The sequence below is a fragment of the Prinia subflava genome, chromosome 12, assembly GCF_021018805.1.
Source record: "Prinia subflava isolate CZ2003 ecotype Zambia chromosome 12, Cam_Psub_1.2, whole genome shotgun sequence".
In the NCBI taxonomy this organism is placed as follows: Eukaryota; Metazoa; Chordata; class Aves; order Passeriformes; family Cisticolidae; genus Prinia; species Prinia subflava.
Genome location: NC_086258.1, coordinates 16,701,417 through 16,723,059, shown reverse-complemented (window position 1 = coordinate 16,723,059; position 21,643 = coordinate 16,701,417). Strand labels below are relative to the sequence as shown.

Sequence of the window (21,643 nt, the reverse complement as noted above, 5' to 3'; positions counted from 1 at the left end):
TGAAAACCACAAAGATACTCCATGATAAACATTATTAGTGCTCATTCAGAGGATAAAGCCTGTTCCCTGTGATTTAAATTATGTTTTAGGGGGCTGGTTCTAGGGGAAAGTTCTAGGGGACTGGTTTTGGAGGAAAGGAAGAGACACCATTCCCAAGGTGCATAACTCACATTTCTATGTGACACTGAGATTTATGGCTGTGGTAACCCCACAGTTTAATTTGGTGGTGTCCTGTTTTATTGAAAGCTTTTTTGTCCAGTCTCCTACTCCATGGACAAAGAGCAAGAATTTTTCTGTAGCTCTTCTCAGGTTAGGCATGATGACTTTCAGGCTCAAATGATCAGTGTTGACAGAAAAAATACATATACAGAGAGAGATGTATGCATTCAAACAAACTTTTGTTCTCAGCAAATATTCCTGCATGTAATAAACAAATGTTTTGAGGTTTGAAAATATGCACTTTGATCTTTTGAGCCTGTCTTTAAATGATACTCTTTTCTAATGAAAGTAAAAAGATTAATTTATGTAAAGGGAAGAGAAAGATAGCCTAAATTTTCAAAAATGTACGATATTTCATGCTCATTCCTGCATCACTGAACATGAGTTTGACACTGCACCAAGGCCAAAGAGAATTAATGACAATCTTTGAGGGATTCCTTTCTAAAAATATATTTGCAAGCTTTTATTTTTCACAGCTGTCACTTACCCCCAGCCTAGAAAAGCTTCTGTTATAATACTGGAACATGGGCACTGAAGATATCTTTCAGCTAATTACCGAACACTGCAAAATAGTCAATGATATATACTGTATATTTTAGGGGAAAGGGGAGATCTATCCTAAATTTATCCTTTTTTTTCCCCCAGCATAAACCAGGGGCATGATCACATCTTCAGGTTGTTTCAGCAGTTGCAAAGTTGGCAGCAATCCATATTCTGTGCAAATTAGTGACAAGAACTATTTATTACCCTGTGAACTGCACAACTATTTCACCTTAAATGACAGATCTTCATTTTCCTTATGCCCTCTTGGAGGCAACCAAACTGAAAACAAGTCATTACCAGGCTATTATTTGTACCTTGCCATTAAGAGGCCAACAAACCACTTTATTATTATTATTATTATTATTATTATTATTATTATTATTATTAAAGCCATTCTGGTAGCAAAAACAGAAGTAGAGGCAGAAGCAATTGCAATAATAAATATAATGTTGTTTGCTCCCACTTATAGCTAACCTCATATCTGTACTGTCTCCTTGCACAAGAGCAAATTATGCTGCATATTTGGGATTTTAGCCAGTAATAGCAGAAAAAACCTGTGTTGAGATAAAAATGGCTTGACTCCCACGCCAGAATTTTTCATCTAATTAAATGATGAGGATTGTACATCCTGCCAGTTGCCAAATAGGCAACACAAATAGTTACAAGTGGCCAAGACCAGAGGGTGCTTACCCAAGTTTTCCCTAAAAGCAGGGAGATGTAACATCTGGTCTATTGGCTGTAATGTGTGAGCTCTTACTAAAGCTGCCTTGCCTTTGGAGATCTGGAAGTTGTCTAGTAAATTGCTAATTTTTGAAAAGTATTTCAGGGAATGGTGGCCCACCAGACCTAGTGCCAATACTAGGAAAAAAGTAGAAGCTAATAATGATCAGAATTTGAGGACACAGTATAAACATATTGAGCAAAAGAGCCTTTGTAAAGGGAAGTAGTATTGCACAAACCTAGTGGAAAATCAAAGATACGTGGATAGGTGGGAGAAGCAGATGGTACTGTCTTAATGAATATCTATAAGCCATGTGAGAAGGTATATCACCTTTCTTAAAGAAGCTGTGTCTGAGATGTTATTTAAGATAGTTTGAGAAGTGATCCTGGACAAGGACAGGCTGATAATCCTGCTGAAGACACAAAAGTGTCCCTGGGGATGGAGTCTGAGTGTCCAAAGTGGCTGGATCTGAAGCAAATCCCAGGAGCAGCTTGGGGGGAAGCTCTGTCCAGCAGCTCTATTTATGTGTGTGCTGCATTAGGGCCCTCCTGGGATCCTCTTTGTCCTTGATGAACCTCCCAGCCCTACTCAGTAATGTCCCCTATACCCTTGCTGTCCTTCTGCAAGGAGCCTGCCAGCAGGTTATAAAACAGCCCTCGTGTACTCAGTAGGGATTACCAGGGCATCAGGAGGACCTTGCCTGCTGCTAAGGACTCCTCTGCTTTTTGTAAAATATATATTCTGTATCTGGGACATCAACACTGTGCTTTGCTGGAGCTGTTTCAAAGCAGCAGTAAATGCAGTGTGGAGGAGTGAACTTCTGTCACAGCAAGGTTGCTTCTCCAGCCTTCTGAGTGCCCAGGTCACCCTCACCTTCCACCTGCAGCCCTGCCAGCAGCCAGGTGCAGAGCTGGGTCCACTGGGCTTGTGCCAGGGCTCTGCTCTTGTCACGGCCCCTTACCCTGCCTGAAGAGTCACCCAGTCCAGAGCTGCTCTCCAAGGCAGCTCTGCAGAGCCCAGCTAAAGCCAGCTGCTGCAAGGACTGATACTTTCCTTGCTATGAAAATATCTGGCAGGATGAGTACAGGGAAGAGTGATGTTTGTGAAACATGCTATACTTCTCTAGTTTTCAAAATAAGCAGAAAAGTCCCTACTGTCCTTTTCTTCCACATTTAACAGGCAAGACTCTGCACCTGCTCTTTTTAGCGACCTCCCCTGCCTTCCCAACTAAAGCATTTTGAAGGAACTCCTGGATAATTTTGTAACAGCAATTCAGCAAGGTCAGGATTTTGGGGGGCAATATAACATGCTGGCTCAGTTAACCTGAGAGTGACATGACTGCTACAGCTCCACACCCTCAGGTCCAGCCAAGACTGCAGATGTGTTCCCAGCCAGACATTTACCCAGATCATGTGTGTACATCCTGTGGGGGAATTGCACGGCTGTACTCTGGTTAGGAGTCCACACACTCCCAGAAAGAGAAAGATTATCTGCTTGACTCAGAGGTAGGAAAAAAACATCATAAAAAGTAGGAAGTGGGACACCAAAAACCTAAATATTTCCTTGGCAGATGAGAGGGTGTCTGAGCAAGTCAGCATACATAAAAACAGGACAATCTGTGTGGTACTAAAGTTGCACGCTGATTTGTCAACTTTTTTCTTTCTCCAAAAGGAACTCAGTCGCAATCCTTTTCACAGATGTTCAATCAATCCCACAGACATCTTTTCTCAGGTGTCTGACATGTGACTGTGGGAGCATTTTTGGAGATGTCATGACACTCAGCTAGGAATCCAATCAGGACAAGCTGTCCTGTAAAGCTGCAAAGTATTTATCAAAGCCTCGAAATTGAATGCTAAAGAGCCACCACTTTTGACCTTGATTATGTATCAGTGATGAAAGAATAACACAAATTTTCATGTAACTGGATCTCTGCTCCAAAAACATAGCTTTGGAAATTATATGAATGAGAGTATGTATAGATGTAGATAGATATAGATATAGATATAGATATAGAGATAGAGATAGAGATAGAGATAGAGATAGAGATAGAGATAGAGATAGAGATAGAGATAGAGATAGAGATAGAGATAGAGATAGAGATAGAGATTTGGATGCATACATGTCTGTGTGTGTATGATATATAAATATGTATTATGTTTGTGTATGTATACATACATATATCTATATGTATGCATAAACTGCCTTCCCAGGCACATCTACAGGCTGGGTGAGGAATGAATCAACAGCAGCCCTGAGGAGAAGGACTTGGGAGTGTTGGTTGACAAGAAGTCCAACGTTCTCTGGCCATGTGCACTGGAACCCAGAAACCCCCTGTGCTCTGGGCTGAGCCCCCAGCATGGGCAGCTGGTAAGGGGGGGATTCTCCCTCTCTCCCCCTGTGCTCAGGTGAGACCCCACCTGCAGAGCTGCCCCAGCCCTGGGGCCCAGCACAGGAGGGACCTGGAGCTGCTGGAGAGAGCCCAGAGGAGGCCATGGAGATGCTCCAAGGGCTGGATGTCTGATTACATCACCTTAAAAGTGGCTGAAACACTTTAAAAATACCTGAAGCAAGATTTTTAATTGAATAAATAAGTTTAAAATAAGCAAGGAAAAATGTAAACCTCCGAAGAACTCAGGGTAATGATTAAAACGCAACACTCAAGTTCTCATTATTTACATGGCACAAGCTCTACAATTTTTATTATGTAGGCATTACTCATCTACAGATTAATGAAGGACAAAGCAGTGACTATGAAATACAAGTGACAGAATGTCACATTTTGAGCAATTCTGTCACTTTACAGCACTGGAGGCATTTACTCTTCACCCTCTGCCTTCTTGCCGATCTCCCTGCTCTTGGCTCGGAGCTTGTTGACCTGTGACTCTGCAATGTCAGCCCGCTCCTCGGCCTCCTCCAGCTCGTGCTGGATCTTGCGGAACTTGGACAGGTTGACATTGGACAGCTCCTCCTGGAGAGAGAAAGGAACATAAAACAGGTTTTAAAACTATTCCAGTGTAACAATGTTAGGTGGAAATATGAAATAAAGAAAGGCAAACGAAGCAGAGACCTACTGCCACAATGCTGGCCTGGGTTCAAACAGAGATTCACAGGGGAAGACATCAACACAGAATCCCACTCCCACCTGGATAAAGACTGACTGGGCACAGTGATACTCACAGCCTCCTCAGCTTGTCTCTTGTAAGCTTTCACCTTAGTTTGCAGTTTGTCCACTAGATCCTGCAGCCTGAGAACATTTTTCCTGTCTTCTTCAGACTAAAGAGAATGACAAGACAGAGAAGCATCTCTTTTACCCTCCTCTACATGAAACAGAGAGTAACATTTCTATTTGACATCACTGCCTAGTAAGACAGAAGTGATAAGGTGGATATCGTTAACATGACTAGAAAGACAGTAATCTTCTGGTGCTTTCATTTTTTTTTTTTTGTATGTGTGACTCAGGACAGGGAGAAATCCCTCAGGGCTACATTTTGTGTTGCAGGAATAGGAGTCTATCAACATGAAGAAGATTCCTGCCTTACCTGGTAGGTCAGTTCCTTCACCCTGCGCTCGTACTTGCGCACTCCCTTCACGGCTTCAGCGCTGCGCTTCTGCTCAGCATCCACCTCCCCTTCCAGCTCCCGCACCTGCAAGGACAAGCCCATCCCTGCAGCCTCCTGACAATGTCTCTGCAGGGACACAGACACAACTCACACAGAGCCCCAGCCCTACACACCCTGGCCTCCAGCTTCTGGATCTGCTTCTTCCCTCCCTTCAGTGCCAGCTGCTCGGCCTCATCCAGACGGTGCTGCAGGTCCTTGACCGTCTGGTCCAGGTTCTTCTTCATCCTCTCCAGGTGGGCACTGGTGTCCTGCTCCTTCTTCAGCTCTTCTGCCATCATGGCCGCCTGAGCAGAGCAAAGGGGCAAAGGCATTTGGGGGCTGGAGATATTTTGGGGAGAGTGCATTCACCATCAGCAACAGCAGGAGTGTCCAACTCACATCTGTGATGGCCTTCTTGGCCTTCTCCTCAGCATTGCGGGCTTCCTGGATGGTGTCCTCCATTTCACCCTGGATCTGGGCAATGTCTGTTTCCAGCTTCTTCTTGGTGTTGATCAGGCTGGTGTTCTGTTGAGCAGCATCAGAGGTTTATTTTTGTAAGTTCATTATTTGAAATCAAGAACATTACAGCATTTTCAAAAATTTAAGACATCATTATGGGAATAATCAATACCAGAGGTTTTTTCTAGTAACATTTCTTGACACTGGGGAATTCTTCTTTTATTTCCTCCAACAATTAATTTTATTAATTTGAAAAAGTGCCCAGAAACATAATCTGGGCCACATCTCATCCACCAAGGCTGGCACAGGAAAGTAATAAAAATAGAGTAAGGGAAAACTCAATGAAATGCCTCCTCCTCAGCATTAAGGAAGAGTAATCCACTCTCAACAACGAAAAGGAGGAAAATTTTGAATGTTGATGGGATGAATCCCTTCCAGAATTGTTTTGTAACTTCAAATTAGTCACTTTCCATAGATTTCAGCACTTGACTGCTTGATGGCTGTTATGACACATAGCTCATGTCAAACTCTCCTTGATAAATACTAAATCAGAGCTAGTTCATCCCCAGTTTCTTGCTACTAAAAAACTACATGAGGATTCCTCAGTGCTACATTTCAGCCAACAAGGAGTGAATGTTGCTGTGGTCTCATAGTTCCATTCCCTGACTGCTCAGATAACTTAGCACTTTCCTGTGAATTAAGTGTCTGGGAATGCAAATGAGGTGGAAGCACGGGTGTCATTGTATGCAGCCTGTGAAAACCACCTGTGCATACATTTTTTTCAGTAAAGATCTCTTTTAGTAACATGATTATTACTCCAGAAAAGAGGACTGTCTTCCTCCAAGCTGAGCATCTAACAGTGCCTGGAATAAAGCATAAAAGTGTTCTCCCAGTTACCGAGAGTAACATTCCTCACCAAAGGGCCTCACCTGGCTGTGCAGGAGCTGAACTCTCTCACTGGCATCCATTAATTCCTGCTCAGCCACTTTCCTTGATCTCTCTGTCTGCTCCAGGGCTGCCCGGAGCTCCTCAACTTCAGCCTGCAGCAGGTTTGCCCTGCGCTCCACCATGGCCACCTGCTCCTTCAGGTCCTCCTGTGCTCTGACAGCATCATCCAAATGGATCTGGGTGTCCTGTAGAACCATTGAAGGAAATTATGAGCAGATGAAGAGCTCCTGTGGGCTGAAAGAACTAAACAAGATATTTCTCTGTAGGCAATTTCTGTTTAACAGACCTTGAGCACTCCCTGGGTGTTTCTCAGGTTCTTCTGTGCCTCTGCAGCCTGGCGGTTGGCATGGCTCAGCTGGATTTCTATTTCATTCAGGTCTCCCTCCATCTTCTTCTTCAGCCTCAGGGCTTCATTCCTGCTCCTGATCTCAGCATCCAGGGTGCTCTGCATGGAGTCTACCACTCGCTGGTGGTTTCTCTTCATCTGATCAATCTCCTCATCTTTCTCTGCTATCTTCCTGTCAATCTCAGACTTCACTTGGTTGAGCTCAAGCTGCAGGCGCAGGATCTTCCCTTCCTCATGTTCCAGGGAGGCCTGGACAAGAAAAATTAAGAATACTTTTCATGTGACAGATGTTGAACCAGAGTGCTATATTTAGATAATATCTCCACTTTTATAAGACCCTTTCTCCTCTTTTCTCTGGGAATGAGATAAACAAGATAGAGATCCGAGACACGTAAGAGAGCAATTAATAATACTGTGTACCTCAGCTTCCTCCAGAGCAGCCTGGATTTCAGATTTCTCCTGCTCAATCTGCTTCTTGACTTTCTCCAGCTCATGAATTGCCTTTCCTCCCTCTGCAATCTGCTCTGTGAGGTCAGAAATCTCCTCTGTGGGAACAAAGACCAATGGCATGGTCAGGCACAGAGCAGAATGGGAAGGGTCCTGTCCCACCAAGGTGACAGGAATCTCTGCAGATCTGCAGGCACAGACCTATGAAGAATGGTGATGATGGCTGATAGTGAGAAAGGCCCATGAGGAGCAGAGGGCCAGGGACTTACGCTGCAAGTTCTTGTTCTCCCGCTTCATTGTTTCCAGGTGGTCCAAGGACTCCTCATAGGCATTCTTCATCTTGAACAGCTCTGTGCTGAGAGAGCGTGACTCCTTCTGGGAGGCCTCCAGCTCAGCCTGTGTTTCTTCGTACTTCTGCTTCCATTCTGCCAGGATCTGAAGAGAAAAGGGGTGTGAGTTGGGCTTTGGCCATCATGGGGGCCTGTTCTGGCCAGGAGTGCTGGTGCTGGAGGCCAAAGGACCTTGTCAAAGTTCTTCTGCTTCTTATCCAGAGCAGCACAGGCAGCATTGGATCTCTCCACATCAATCATCAGGTCCTCCACTTCATTCTGCAGCCTCTGCTTTGTCTTCTCCAGGGAGGCACATTTGGCATTGACAGCCTCAACATGTTCCTCTGCATCCTGCAGGCGCTGGGCCAGCTTCTTCCTGGGAGGAGAGAAGCACAGTGCTTGCAAGGGCATCAGTTCTATACTGCCATGAGAGGACAGGTGATCACTTTAAGCGTTTTGAACAGGGCATTTTTCACAAATATGGAATTTGCTATGTTCTATCACCTATTAGGCCTGTCTTAGCAGGGCATTTTTCACAAATATGGAATTTGCTATGTTCTATCACCTATTAGGCCTGTCTTAGCACTTCTGGCCCTAATGCTTATATTTTCCCTTCCAATCCACTCTTTCTCTCTCACTTCCTCTCTTCCCTTTTTTAATAAAGTATGTCCTTGCCTTCATCCCATTCTTGTCTTAACCCACTCTCAGAGATTCCAGTTTCCCTTGACCAGTTTCAGTCTGCTCCCATCATTTGCCACCCTGCTTCCCCACGTACTTGGCCTCCTCGAGCTCCTCCGTGCGCTGGATCGCGTCCGTCTCGTATTTGGTTCTCCACTGGGCCACTTCACTGTTGGCCTTGGACAGGGCTCGCTGCAGCTCCCCCTTGGCCTCCTGCTCCTCCTCATATTGTTCCCTTAGCAGGTCACAGTCGTGGCGAGCAGACTGCAGGGCATGGGCCAGGGCATTCTTGGCCTTGGGGAAGAATAGCAATGTGACAATGAGTGGAAATATCCTGGCAAATGTCCTGTCCGAAATGCTGATGGGCACTGGTTCTGCTATGACTAATGGCAAGCTACAGAATGAAAGTGGAAGGTCTGGGTATCTGTAAAACCATTAACATACTGACTGTGGGGAAGGAGTAATAAAACTATTATGGAAGGCTTGCACTCTATTACCTAAGTATTTTTTTCCCTCCTTTCATATTGTTGATTCTGTAATTTCATATGTATCTAAAGCTCCTCCTAGACAAAAAGAATCCCATGGACAACTCACAATTTGGAGTGCCTTCTTACCTTTATCTCTTCCTCTAGATGCCTTTTGAGTTCCTCAATCTGTTGGGTGAAAGCCTGTTTGCCTCTTGACAGCTGAGAAATCAGAGCATCTTTCTCATCTACCTGGCGTGAATATTCACCTGGGAGTGTTCAGATGAGTAAAAAAAAACTTGTTATGACTTATGTAAAAGTATTAATCTTGATAATAAATGCCCATATATTAATATTTTGAGTTAAACAAAATTTTACTTCTCTCATGGATTCCTGATCACTGATACCTACCGACATTTCTTAGAGTCTAGAAGTGACCTGTCTGTAAAATCCAATCAGCCTTAATCTATGTTTGCATTAACCCTGGAGTTTACAGAATGAGTACTACAGTGCTGTCCAGAGGGATTATGGCCCATGGGAATCTCAGGAGGTTTAACAAGGCCAAGCAATCCAGGTGAGCCCTCATGTGTGCTCAGCAGGGGGAATGATCATTCTCTGCTAACCCATTGGCAATGCTTCTCCTAATGTAACTCGGCATAATCACGGGGTTCTGTTGGCCACATTCATCACAAAACCACATTTTTGGCTCAGGTTTAACTTAGTTCATGTTTAATCCTCCAAGACTCCAGGTGACTTTTAATTTTTTTTAAAAGGACCCAGCTAGTATATAATATTCTCTTAAAACCACAAACATCTTACCAGATTCTGTTTGTAGCCGAGCTCTTTGAGCACTTATGTCATTAATTATGCGCTGCTGTTCCTCCTCCTTTGTCTTAATCTCACTGAGCTGATCTTCTAGGGAGCGACACATCTTCTCCAGATTTGCCTGTTTGCATGAGGAACAGAAGGAAAGATGTTTAGTGGTTCAACTCATAATTTGTGAGAATATGAAGTCTTATGAAGGAAGAATGATTCAGAAGCCAAAATTTCTCATCTATCTATCTATATATCTGATACATATTTGTATGAAGTTGTGTCCCCAGTTACAACAGCTGTATATTCCCTGCCCATTGCAGGGCAGATTAAATGAGTTGATCTCTAAACTTCCTTGAAGCCCAAACCATTCTATTATTCTATAATTTATTAATTTTCACGAATCTATTTTTCAATAGACAAAAAGAATGATGGGACCCTGTAAAATGAAGAGTTAATTTAAAATTCTGTTGTCTCTCAGAGATTATATTATTGAAGTAATAAAGAAAAGAAAAATAGAAATCAAAAGGAAAGGGCAGTTTACATTCTAGGAGCCATTTCTATTTTAGAAGAAACTAAAAAGCAATAGAGTCACTCCCTCTCATTTTGTAATATAGTGAACCAAGCAATTGGACCCGAGAGTTCTGTAGGTTAGGTGTTACAGGTGAAGTTTTTTATCTCTCACCCAAAAAACCACAAAAATGATTTAAATAATACTGAAATGTTTAAACACACATTCAAGTTGCAAAGTGCAATAATCTATTCTGAATATGTCTAACCAGTATTTCTCTGTTAAAATATAAATACCTGATTATGTTTGAATTAATTAAAAATATATTTATGTACCTTGGCTTTGGAGACAGACTCCATGTTGCTGGCCAGGTCATCAATCTCCATCTTGAGCTCACTCTTCTCCTTCTCCAGCTTCTGCTTGACGCGTTGCAGGTTGTCGATCTGCTCGCCCAGCTCAGCCGTGCTGTCCGCGTGCTTCTTGCGCAGGGCGGCAGCCGTGGCTTCGTGCTGCAGCGTGGCCTCTTCCAGGTCACGCCGCATCTTCTGGAACTCTGCCTCGCGCTTCTTGTTCATCTCAACCTGAGCTGCTGTGGCCCCTCCTGCTTCTTCCAGGCGCTCGCTGATCTCCTCCAGCTCCCTGGACAGGTCAGCCCGATGCTTCTCTGCTTTGGCGCGAGACGTTCGCTCGGCCTCAATTTCCTCCTCCAGCTCCTCAATGCGGGCCTGCACAACACCAGGGACCCCTCACACCCGTGCCCTCCTCAGGCCTGAGCCTGAGCAAGGCAGGGGAAGCAACAGAGACTTGCCTGCAGCTCCTTGATCTTCTTCTGAAGCTGCATGCCCAGGGCTTGTTCATCCTCCGTTTTGCTCTGGATCTGGCTGATCTCAAAGTCTTTCCTTTGGGCCAAGTGAACCGTGTTAGAGCTCAAAGAAAAAAGACAAGTGCTGCAGCCCAGCACTCAGCTGCCCCAGGCCACACTTACTTCTTCAGTTTCTCATCCAGCTGCTGCTTATCATTCTCCAAATCCATGATGCTGTCCTGGGCCAGCTTCAGGTCTCCTTCCAGTTTCCTCTTGGCTCTCTCCAGGTCCATGCGCAGTTTCTTCTCTTGCTCCAGGGACCCTTCCAGCTAAACACAACAACACCATCAGGCCTCTACCAGCCACGTCAGGCTCCATACCTGTCCCCTTCCTGCCCAATGTCTGTGTGCTCACATCATCCACTTGCTGTTCCAGCTTGGTCTTGGCTTTGGTCAGAGTATTGACTTTGTCCTCCTCTGCCTGCAGGTCATCCAGGGTCTGCTGATGGGCCTCTTGGAGGGCCTTCTTCTCTTTAGTCAGCTTGGCAATGGTCTCGTCCAGGGCTGCCATCTCCTCAGTCAGGTTTTTCACCTTAAGGAAGAAATGAGCATGCACAGAGAGTAAATGGTGTTTAAAACTTTATAACAAGACAAGTCTTCTCCAGAGAGGTTTTGACAGGTTCTGCCTCATACCTTGTTTTCGGTGGCATGTTTTTCCTTCTCCACCTTGGCCAGTGTTAGCTCAAGGTCATCAATATCTTTCTTCAGCTCTGAACATTCATCCTCCAGTTTCCTCTTCTTGGCTGTCAGCTCAGCATTCATCTCTTCCTCTTCTTCTGCTCTCTCTGTCAGCTCCTTGATTTTGGCTTCCAGCTGGATTTTGGTTTTGATGAGCTGGTCACACCTTTCCTCAGCATCAGCCAAACCATCAGCTTCCTACATGATTCATTTAAATAAAACAGTTTTTAACCTGAGACTGCTTGTTGAGATGTACTTTTAGGCTGTAGACATCTAAATTCCATCAGATTAATCCAAATTCTTGCTTGTAAATACAGTTTTAGGGAAATTATTGCTGCTACATTCTTTTTTCCAGGGAAAAAGGAAGTGATGAACTTTCATCACTGTTTTTCTTGAAGAGGCAGTAAATGTTGCAGAAATACCGGACACTCTCAGCCCTTCCTACTCCACCTGAATTCACTTGGGATTCTCCAAACAAAATGTGTTAATGTGGTCTCCAGACAACCTTACTTGGTCAGTTCATAACATATCAAAATTGTAAAGTATGTGACGTTCTATAAAGATGTGATAGTGACTCTGAAATCAGCTTCATTTCTAAGAGCATGTTGCTAATAACACCAAGGTTGGGGATTCAGTCCTGGTATGGGCCATTTACTTAAGAGCTGGACATCATGATCCTTCTGAGACCCTTCCAACTCAGACTATTCTGTGATTCTAATTTCTTCTGTGAGTTACTGTGTAGGATTAAAATGACATATTGTAAACCGTACTCTTTGCTGACTGGAAATTGATTATTTCTCTCATGATTTAAAATTATAATGAACCATCTTCAATAGTTAATTGCATATGTATTATTGTTTGCAAATTTCAACTTAGTTATTCAATGTGGTTTTTCTTCCTTTTTTATAAAAAATATGTATGTTTTTAAAATAATTGCTATTTTGGGATAATGTCTTTACTGAGACATTTGGGATAATTTTATATAGGATGCTACAAGCCAAAATCTTTATCAATACTCACTGCCTGCACTTGGAGCTGCAGGTCATTTTTCTCCTGCACTAAGGCCACCATTTTCTCCTCCAGTTCCTTCCGCTTTGCCTCAGACTTTGCAAGCTCTTCCTTGGTTTTCTCAAACTCTTCTTTCATGTTGGCCATCTCCTTCTCAGACTCTGCACTCTTCAGCAAGGGCTTGATCTTGAAGAACAGCTTCATCCATGGCCAGTGTTTGACATTCATGAATGAACGAACGTTGTACTGGATGCAGAAGATGGACTCCCTGAAAGGTAATAACAAAATATATTTTGGTACGTATTCTAAAATGTATAAAACATATTTAACAGAATATATTAATATACATAACATGAAGTTTGACACGATACTTTTAGTTGTATATATATGTTATCCATATACAGAACTATATATGTATACATATATAGTTCTGTATATCTCTATGTGAAAAATATTTATCATGTATTATTCAATATATATTTCTTAATAATATTTAGATCATGTTTTATATATCATACATACATATTTCCACAGAAAACTTTCTAGTGTTATGTAGAGTATCAACCAATGTGGACAGTTTTGGAATCCAGGTGTTTGGTTCATTTTCATGTCCAATGAAAAGGAACACTTCTGTAAGCTGACTTGGTCACTTTTATGAAAATTATCAAAGAAAAGAGGATACTTCTCTTGTGACAGAAATATTTCTTTCTCTCATTTTATTTAGCAGTGACCTAAAATAATTAGCTTAGACTAGATATCGAGTTTCTGGACATACATATAATATAGCCATTTAATTAATTCAGCAATTGTTAGTACAAAGTATTAAAAAAATTATTTGTTTCCCTAAGCTGGGATTTTATAGTACTTCATCTATTTTCAAGATATATTTCCATGTCGACAAATTGAATTAATGAGAAATAAATGAGATTTTTTTGTGAATCAGCTCATTTTCAGATTTGTTCATTAGTATCTGACAAGGATCAGCCCAGCAAGCCAAGTAAATATCTACCTCCTCTCCATCATTTTCTTGAACTCCACCCTCATCAGGTAACCCCTACACATGGCCTGGGTGCGGGTGATGAGCTGTGCCAGCTTCTCATCCCTCATCTCCTCCAGGAGTCCCAGCAGCCCAGCTTTGAAGAACACCTGGAGAGAAGGAATGTTGCAGCACATCACTGCCAGGCAGAGCAAAGCCCAGGCAGGCAGTGAATGGAGGGGTTTATACCTTGGTGTGTCCAAATTTGTACTGGGTGTGATCCACATCGATTGACCCAAGGAGCTTCTCAGAAGCCTTCTTGCTATCGATGAACTGTCCCTCAGGGATGGCACTGGCATTAAGCACCTTGTATCTGTGGCAGGAAATAGCATATGGAGAAGGTCAGATTCTTGAAAGCTCAACCAAACCTGTACCAATCAATGTCATTGTTAAGATTTTCTGAAGGGGGATCGAGAGTGGAAGGTGGGTAAATAAATCTGAACTCTTCCATTGTATAGAAATTTCCCTCTCATGGGTAAATAAATTTTTAGGGAAAACTCTGCATTTCCCTTAGTCCAAAGATTTTTGACACAGAATGGGTATTGATTTCTGTGGGTAATCGCTGATGTATATTCATACAACATGTTATCTAAATGCCTAATTTCTAAATGAGAACTTTATGTGCAAGAACAAAATATGTGGCAGGGAGAAGCATATCTCAGTCCTAAACAGTGGCAATACATACTATCTGAGTATTTTCCAGCTGATGTAGAACAAGAAGCAAGATAGTTTCATTGTATTTGGTTTTTGAACAAGTTAGTCTAGAATATCTTTTTGTGTTCTTATTCACATACCTGTGCTGGCAGGTGAAAGTCATCTTGCTTTGTTCTCCAAGTGCCTAAGTCTAGGGTAGTCAACTTCACTTCTGGATATTTAGTTAAAATATACTTTATCTCATACCAGAATATGAATCAAGAATAGGAATAAATAATAGCCCTTTGAAAATGTCTTTTTTTTCCTCAATAGCTATAGAAAAAACCTCGATGACTCACTTGGACAATTGACTTTTGTATACCTGAAGGTAGGTGTAATGAACCTCTCCCATAACTTCCACAGTACTTAAAACAATTGGGAAATGTAAATTATTGATCATTTGTGGATATGGTAGAGGGTGATGACGTAATCTGACCTCTGTTTGAAGTCAGCATAGAGGATTCTGCTGGGGAACCCCTTCCTGCAAATCCTGATCCCTTCCAGCACGCCGTTACAGCGCAGCTGGTGCAGCACCAGCTCGTGCTCCATGGCACCTAATAAATCACAGAATGAAATTGTATATCATTTTACTGCACACAGAAGATCAGCTATATCACACCTCTGAACTTCAACAACTTACCAGGTGTTTTTGTTTCATTAGGAATAAGGCACCGCACAAAATGGGGATGTGTGCTTCTCAAATTGCTCATCAGCTTGTTTAAATTTTCCTTAGGAGCAAGAACAAAGCCTTGGGTTTAAAAGTGTCACTAAATCTCAATACTAAGTGGAGATAAAAACACTACAATAAAACCATGATCAGTAATTTTTTTTATAGAACTTTTGGGCAGTTCTGAAAGAATACTTCCCAAGAGTCAGTAAGAATTCCTCTTTACTAGAAGCACATTATGTTATTCTTTCTGAACACAAAAATATTTTAGATAAATCTAAGGCTTTTCTGAACTGAATTTTCTGTTTTCCTTTTCCTAATATGATAAGTTTAGAATGATTATTCTACATACCCGGAAGAGAGCCGAGACAGTCTGGAAAGAAGACCCCTTCTTCTTGGCACCCTTCTTGCCACCGCCACCACTGCTCTCTAAAATGTAATGAATTTTATGTAAAGAAGTGAACAACAAAAGCACATGTAATCTGAAAAACCTTGTATGTTCATCTTCCTAAAATCTAGCAAAAATAATAATATGGTCTAGACAGAGGTTGAAGTTACAAAAAGAGACTTGAATTTTTCAGATGGCAATAGAAGGAAATCTAATGACTTCAAGCTGAAATTTAGAAATTGCAGTTGGGAAATAAAACATAGTATTTTGCATAGAAAGATATTTGAGGAACTAAACAATTAGCTAGTAAATATACCAAAAGCAGTGTTTATGTATCCTTACATCTAAGGGTACGCACAAATTTAACAGCATGTTGATGCATTTGAATGCATTCCCTGAAGTATTTGAGAATGGCGCATATTGCAGAAATCTGGTTTCTTAGCTAGACTGGGTTAATGCTCTGGTGCAGCTGTCTCGTTCTAAGACCTACAGCTCCATTAAGGTCTCTAGGGAGTTGTAATATCATTTATTAGACTGAGATCCAGAAAGTAGATGAGGTTTTGGGTTTTCAGTTTTAGGGATGTAAATATCATTGCAAAATATTATTAAAATAATTTAATTTCTTTTTCTGTAAATTATAGTGGAACTGATTTCAAAGAAATCACCTGCTTCTGCCCCACCAGCAGATGCAAAGAGCAAGGCCAAGGTCTTCAAGGATGATTTCTGGTACAACCCCACAACAGTTTCATTCAGAGGGTCCTTGTTCTTCTCCAGCCAGCCAGTGATGTTGTAGTCCACTGTTCCAGCGTAGTGCACCAGGGAGAAGTGAGCTTCAGCCTTGCCCTTGCCAGGCTTGGGCTTCTGGAAGTTGTTGGACTTGCCCAGGTGCTGGTCATAGAGCTTGTTCTTGAAAGAGGTGTCAGTTGCCTTGGGGAACATGCACTCCTCTTCCAGGATGGAGAAGATGCCCATGGGCTGGGAGAAATAGCAACATGTGAAGAAAGTGTGGAAGGAAGAAAGAGAGGCAATGTATGTAAGAAAGAGGAATGGAAGATAAAAGTTATACCAAAACTTCCTCCTCAGTATGTGTAATCTTAAGTTTTTCCAGAAAGGGCATTTTGTTAGTGGATATGTCATCAGTTATACAAATACAAGCTCCCCCATAAGATTCAGGGTTGTGATGTAATAAAGATCTACCATGTAGAAATTAATTTTCTACATGTTTGGTGAAAGTGAAAAGCAAAGTGAATAAAAGTAGTAGCATTCAGATATAAGGAAGAGTTTAAACTTCCCATATGCTTTTTCCTTAAAATGAGACAGAAATTTTCTTAAGAAATGTGAAATCAGTAAATGAAAAACTTTTAAGTATGTGGGGGCCAATAACCTTCTCAATGAGCTCAATGCAGGCAGCCAGGTCCATGCCAAAGTCAATGAACTCCCATTCAATGCCCTCCTTCTTGTACTCCTCCTGCTCCAGCACGAACATGTGGTGGTTGAAGAACTGTTGCAGTTTCTCATTGGTGAAGTTGATGCACAGCTGCTCCAGGCTGTTGAACTGCCGAAGGCAAAGATTTACTTGCGAATTTCAGTCCCAGGACCACCTTCTATCTTCTAATAGGCTTTATTCTTACCCCACTAAGCTCTGCATGATTGGAATCTTGGATTTCTAGTCCTGGAACTGGACAGGTGACTGGCTTATTCCATCCTCTAATATAGCTAACCTTTTAGGCCCTGGCACTGTCACAACATATTTCTGAGCTCTGAATAGATCTTCAGAGCATAGTCCAAGTCCAGCTTTTCATTTGTTTGGCTTTTGTACATTACCTGTCTATGCCCAAGCATTCAGAGAAAATCTGGCTTCAGCCTGATTAATAAAATCTTACTTTAAAAATGAATATTTTAAATTCTTCAAAGGCCCTCTCTGCTATTATTTATCAGTTTTCAGTTCAACAGTTTTCAATTCAATTTTCACGTCTACATGTAACAAAAAACATCTAAAAATAAAAACAACCCTGTGGGATATTACACGCAATGAGAACCAGAAGGGTACCATTCCTAGAGGAAAGGCATGGATTATCCAATAAATAGAAATAACCCATAACTGAAATAAAGCAGACTCCAACCCCACATTATTCCAATTTCCTCGAAAGCTTTATGAAGATTCTCCTCTCACATCAAAGATCTCGAAGCCAGCAATGTCCAGGACACCAATGAAGTACTGCCTGGGCTGCTTTGTGTCCAGCTGTTGGTTGATGCGAACAACCATCCACAGGAACATCTTCTCAAACACAGACTTAGCCAGGGCACCCACTGAATTGTACACCTAAGAAAAGGTTAAAGGAAAGTTCCCATCTGCAGCAGTAGAGGAAATTCAAAATTTTCAATTCTAGACATTTTGTTTTCTATTATCACTTTTCTCTTACCTGCTGCACAGTTTGGCCCTTGGTCACGTATTCATTCCCCACCTTGACTCGGGGGTAGCAGAGGGCCTTGAGCAGGTCTGCTGAGTTCAGACCCATCAGGTAGGCAGCCTTGTCAGCAACTAAGGAAACAAGCATAGAGCAGGATCAGATATTAGCTCTCCAGTGAAAGGATCTTGGAGTATTTCAGATTTCTACAGAAGCCACATATACAATACGATGTCCTTTAAAATATTGTGGCTTTTCTTGACTTGCTAATATTTTCTGATTTAATCCATATGATTAATAAAGGTAAATATTATTCCAATACTTTTTAGTAAGTATGCAAGAGACTAGACAGACAAAAGGACCAAAGGCCATGAAAATGGAAGATCAAACAGTCACAATTTCTGAATAAACAGAATAGGAAAGTGGTTGGTATTCAAGTACACTGCACTGAAAATTGTAGTCAGTGAAACTCTCCTGTCATTGGAGAGAGAGAGGTAGATTAGTGAGGTATAATGTCAAAAGTATGAATAGGATATCTTGTGCAACTTTCATAGTTGGACTATATTGTCCCTAAGGATAAATATCAAACACATTCTTTCCCAGCTCTCATTTTATCTGCAGCTGGGTTAACAAATAAAAGCACTACAGCACGGCATATACTCTGTCATCACTTTCCAATTTTCTGCCTGTCTTGTCTCACAGTGAAGCTGAGAGCAAGCACCAGTACTATTTACAGAGTTCTTCAATGTGAGAAGGCCAAACCTCTTTATATAAGATTTATACACAGATGCTAATTTTGAGCTGCTTTCATTTTATGTGTTATTTCCAACAAGAAATTTAAGACATTTAAGGCACATAACTAGAAAAATGAAAAAAGAAGAAAATTTCAGTTTTCCACTCAGTTGTGTTCCTCCAGAGAAGTACTCTTGCTAGGACCCCCTTCTATTTTACAATACTGGCACAGGGTAAATGCACAGGCTGGGTCAATCATTCTGACCCTGACATGCTGCCTTTAACTAAGAGAGTGTTCACTCTCTTCCGTGCTCTGGGATGAGCTGTGCTGGTACCTTCGGTGCCATCAGGCTCTGCCTGCTCCTCTCGTTGCTTCTGCTTGAACTTCAGGTTCCCATAGTGCATGACAGCCCCTGTCAGCTTGTAGATGGCTGTTTTCTCATCAGCACTGAAGCCCAGGATGTCAATGGCACTCTAACACAAGAGTTGATAAGGTGAGTGCCCCAGCTGTTAAAGGTCACAGAAATGAAACTTCACCCAAGAAAACTTCTGCTACTTACATCAGTGGCCATCAGCTCCTCCTGGTCGTTAATGCTGGGAACTGTGATCTCACCTTGACTCACGTACAGGTAGTCATAGGGGTTGGTGGTGATCAGCAGCATCTCTGGAGAGAAAGACAAAACCCACCCAAATGCAATCCACATGGAAAGGAATTCAATGTTGTTCCATGACCTTTGCCTGGAGGAGTTCGTGATCTTCCCTACCAATTAGCTCCGGCTTCCTGTTGGACATGATCTGATAAAAGATGTGGTAGCTCCTTTCCGCCTTGAGCTGGAAAGTGACTCTGGACTTCTCCAGCAGATCTGGCAAGGATGGCAGGACAGAGTCAAGTACAAGAAGGGGGGAAGGCTGAAGGGAAGGGGATCAGGCCAGAAGGGTGTCTTACATGTTTCAATATCTGCAGAAGCCAGTTTGCCTGTGGCACCAAAGTGGATTCTGATGAATTTACCCTGAAAGCAGCACGAAAGTCAATCAAGACCTGTTTTACCCATCTGGACAGCAAGAATATTCCAATTGGTGTTGACAGTTGTCCCAAGTAACAACTCACAAAGCGTGAGGAGTTGTCATTCCTCACGGTCTTGGCATTTCCAAAGGCCTCCAGCAGTGGGTTGGCACTGATGATTTGATCCTCAAGTGTCCCCTAAAAGAGAAGTCTTCCTGTCATGATGTAGCTCATCCAGAAACAGAATAGTTGCAGGTTCCTGGCCCTGGGACCTCACCTGCATTTTGCCGGAGGTTTGCTCCTCCTTCTTCTTGTCCCCACTGGCTGCAATTGTTGCAAAGTACTGGATGACACGCTTGGTGTTCACAGTCTTCCCGGCCCCGGATTCTCCGCTGCCAAAGCCAAGGGAGGAGCAGAGGGAGCGTGGTCAGGCCGGAGGGCCCCTGGCACCGGGCAGCCCCGCAGGGACCCGCGCAGGGGGTGTACGTACGTGATCAGGATGGACTGGTTCTCCCGATCTGGGAACAAGGCAGAAACACAGCACTCAAAACTCAGTCAACAACAGAGAAAAAATGAAACACATTAATTTAACTAAGTTTAATCTTTGGCCTGATGTCAGCTTGACTTAAACAAGCAAGCCTCCAAAGCTCAGCACTGAGTGCAGAGGGGTCTTTCATTTAAAACAGTAGAAACAATGCTATGAAGGTAGTAAACACCACAACAGCTGTGTGTGTCAGAACCAAGAAAGCTTTGAAAAAGCCTCTTCCCATTGCTGAGACAGAGTATCCCTGGAGAGAAATGAATGCTCCAGTGCCTCTGAGACAGAGAGAGCCACTCACCAGTCAGCATGAACTGATAGGCGTTGTCAGAGATGGAGAAGATGTGTGGAGGGGCCTCCTGGCGCTTCTTGCCTCGGTAGGCCAACACCACCTCGGGGTTGTACACCGGCAGCCACTTGTAGGGGTTGACAGTGACGCAGAAGAGACCCGAGTAGGTCTATGGGCAAGGGACACAGCACGTTGGCTTCCCCTGGGCCTGGCCCAGCAGCTCCTGAGGCTGCCCAGAGGAAGCTGCTGCTGCCACTTACGTAGATCATCCAGGCTGCGTAACGCTCTTTGAGGTTGTACAGCACAGCGGGTTCGTGCAGGTGGGTCATCATGGCCATGTCCTCGATTTTGTCATACTTGGGAGGGTTCATGGAGAAGATTTGATCTTCCTTCACGGTCAGGGTCTGTCAGAGGGCAGGAAGGTACATGCGTGTCAGTTAAGAGCCAGAGTGGGAATGAACTGCTCTTTGTAAACTTTGTATTTTACCCACCTCTCCCCCTTCAGTCTTGACAGTGATTTTTCCTGGTTCCCTGCTCTGGATTGTGCTCTTCACATAGGACTCCTTTGCATGTACCACGAAGACAGATGACTTGGCATCAAAAGGTTTGTTCTGGGCCTCGATTCTCTCCTTCTCTGACTTTCGGAGGCAAGGAGCTGCCTCCCCAAAGATGGCCATCTCGGCGTCCGTAGACATGACTGCTGCTGCTTACCACACGTAATGCAGCAAGTATCTGTGAGGATAGAGAATACACTAAAATAGTGTGTTATGGAAGAAACACTCCCATAGCACTCCTATTTGATTGCTCTTCTTTAGGTATCAACTGAATTGCCTTTTCTTTTTCTGCTGATTCAGTGTTCTCTTCTGTAATCTTTTTCTATTATTATTTTTTTTGTGTGGTCAGATCTTTAGTCCTACTGGACAGCTGCATTTACAGAAGATCCCTTTCTGTCTTTTTGTATTTGGGCTCCCCGCAGAGGAAGAACATGGAGCTGTTGAAGTGAATCCAGAGGAGGCCATGGAGATGCTCCAAGGGATAAAGCCCCTCTACTCTGGAAATAGGTTGGGAGAGCTGGGGTGGTTCAGTCTGGAGAAGACTCCAAGGAAACCTTCTAGCAACCTTTCTTTACCCAAAGGAGTTCCAAGAGACTTTAAGAGGAGCTTTAGACAAGGGCCTGGAGCAACAGAACAAAGGAGAATGGCTCATAACTGGAATAGGAGGAGTTTAGATGAGATACTAAGAAGAATATTCTTTACAACAACAAC

General features: G+C 42.9%; 1 protein-coding gene across 1 annotated transcript; it reads right to left on the bottom strand.

The window, feature by feature from the left end:
- Positions 1 to 4,032: 4,032 nt before the first annotated feature.
- LOC134557334 (myosin-1B) lies at positions 4,033 to 21,283 on the bottom strand. Its single transcript, XM_063410262.1, has 38 exons — positions 20,870 to 21,283; positions 20,639 to 20,782; positions 20,391 to 20,547; positions 20,042 to 20,069; positions 19,829 to 19,943; positions 19,657 to 19,749; positions 19,495 to 19,558; positions 19,313 to 19,411; positions 19,109 to 19,212; positions 18,884 to 19,022; positions 17,832 to 17,950; positions 17,582 to 17,731; positions 16,793 to 16,963; positions 16,074 to 16,383; positions 15,373 to 15,449; positions 14,994 to 15,081; positions 14,790 to 14,907; positions 13,850 to 13,973; positions 13,634 to 13,770; positions 12,637 to 12,892; positions 11,572 to 11,814; positions 11,294 to 11,470; positions 11,063 to 11,208; positions 10,886 to 10,976; positions 10,413 to 10,802; positions 9,573 to 9,699; positions 8,904 to 9,022; positions 8,387 to 8,583; positions 7,804 to 7,987; positions 7,552 to 7,717; positions 7,256 to 7,380; positions 6,776 to 7,084; positions 6,471 to 6,674; positions 5,482 to 5,607; positions 5,217 to 5,387; positions 5,023 to 5,127; positions 4,661 to 4,756; positions 4,033 to 4,451 (listed from the first exon to the last, which is right to left on the bottom strand). The coding sequence occupies exons 1-38, from the start codon at positions 21,071 to 21,073 to the stop codon at positions 4,299 to 4,301; spliced, it is 5,826 nt and encodes a 1,941-aa protein (XP_063266332.1). The 5' UTR covers positions 21,074 to 21,283; the 3' UTR covers positions 4,033 to 4,298.
- Between the last annotated feature and the right edge of the window lie 360 nt (positions 21,284 to 21,643).

Excerpts from the sequence above, each read along its gene's own strand:
- LOC134557334 (XM_063410262.1), bottom strand. The coding sequence starts at position 21,073 with ATGTCTACGGACGCCGAGATGGCCATCTTTGGGGAGGCAGCTCCTTGC. Across the intron at positions 11,815-12,636 it reads TGCAGCTCCAAGTGCAGGCA|GAAGCTGATGGTTTGGCTGA; the intron begins GTGAGTATTGAT and ends TGAATCATGTAG. Across the intron at positions 8,584-8,903 it reads ATCTAGAGGAAGAGATAAAG|GCCAAGAATGCCCTGGCCCA; the intron begins GTAAGAAGGCAC and ends TTCTTCCCCAAG.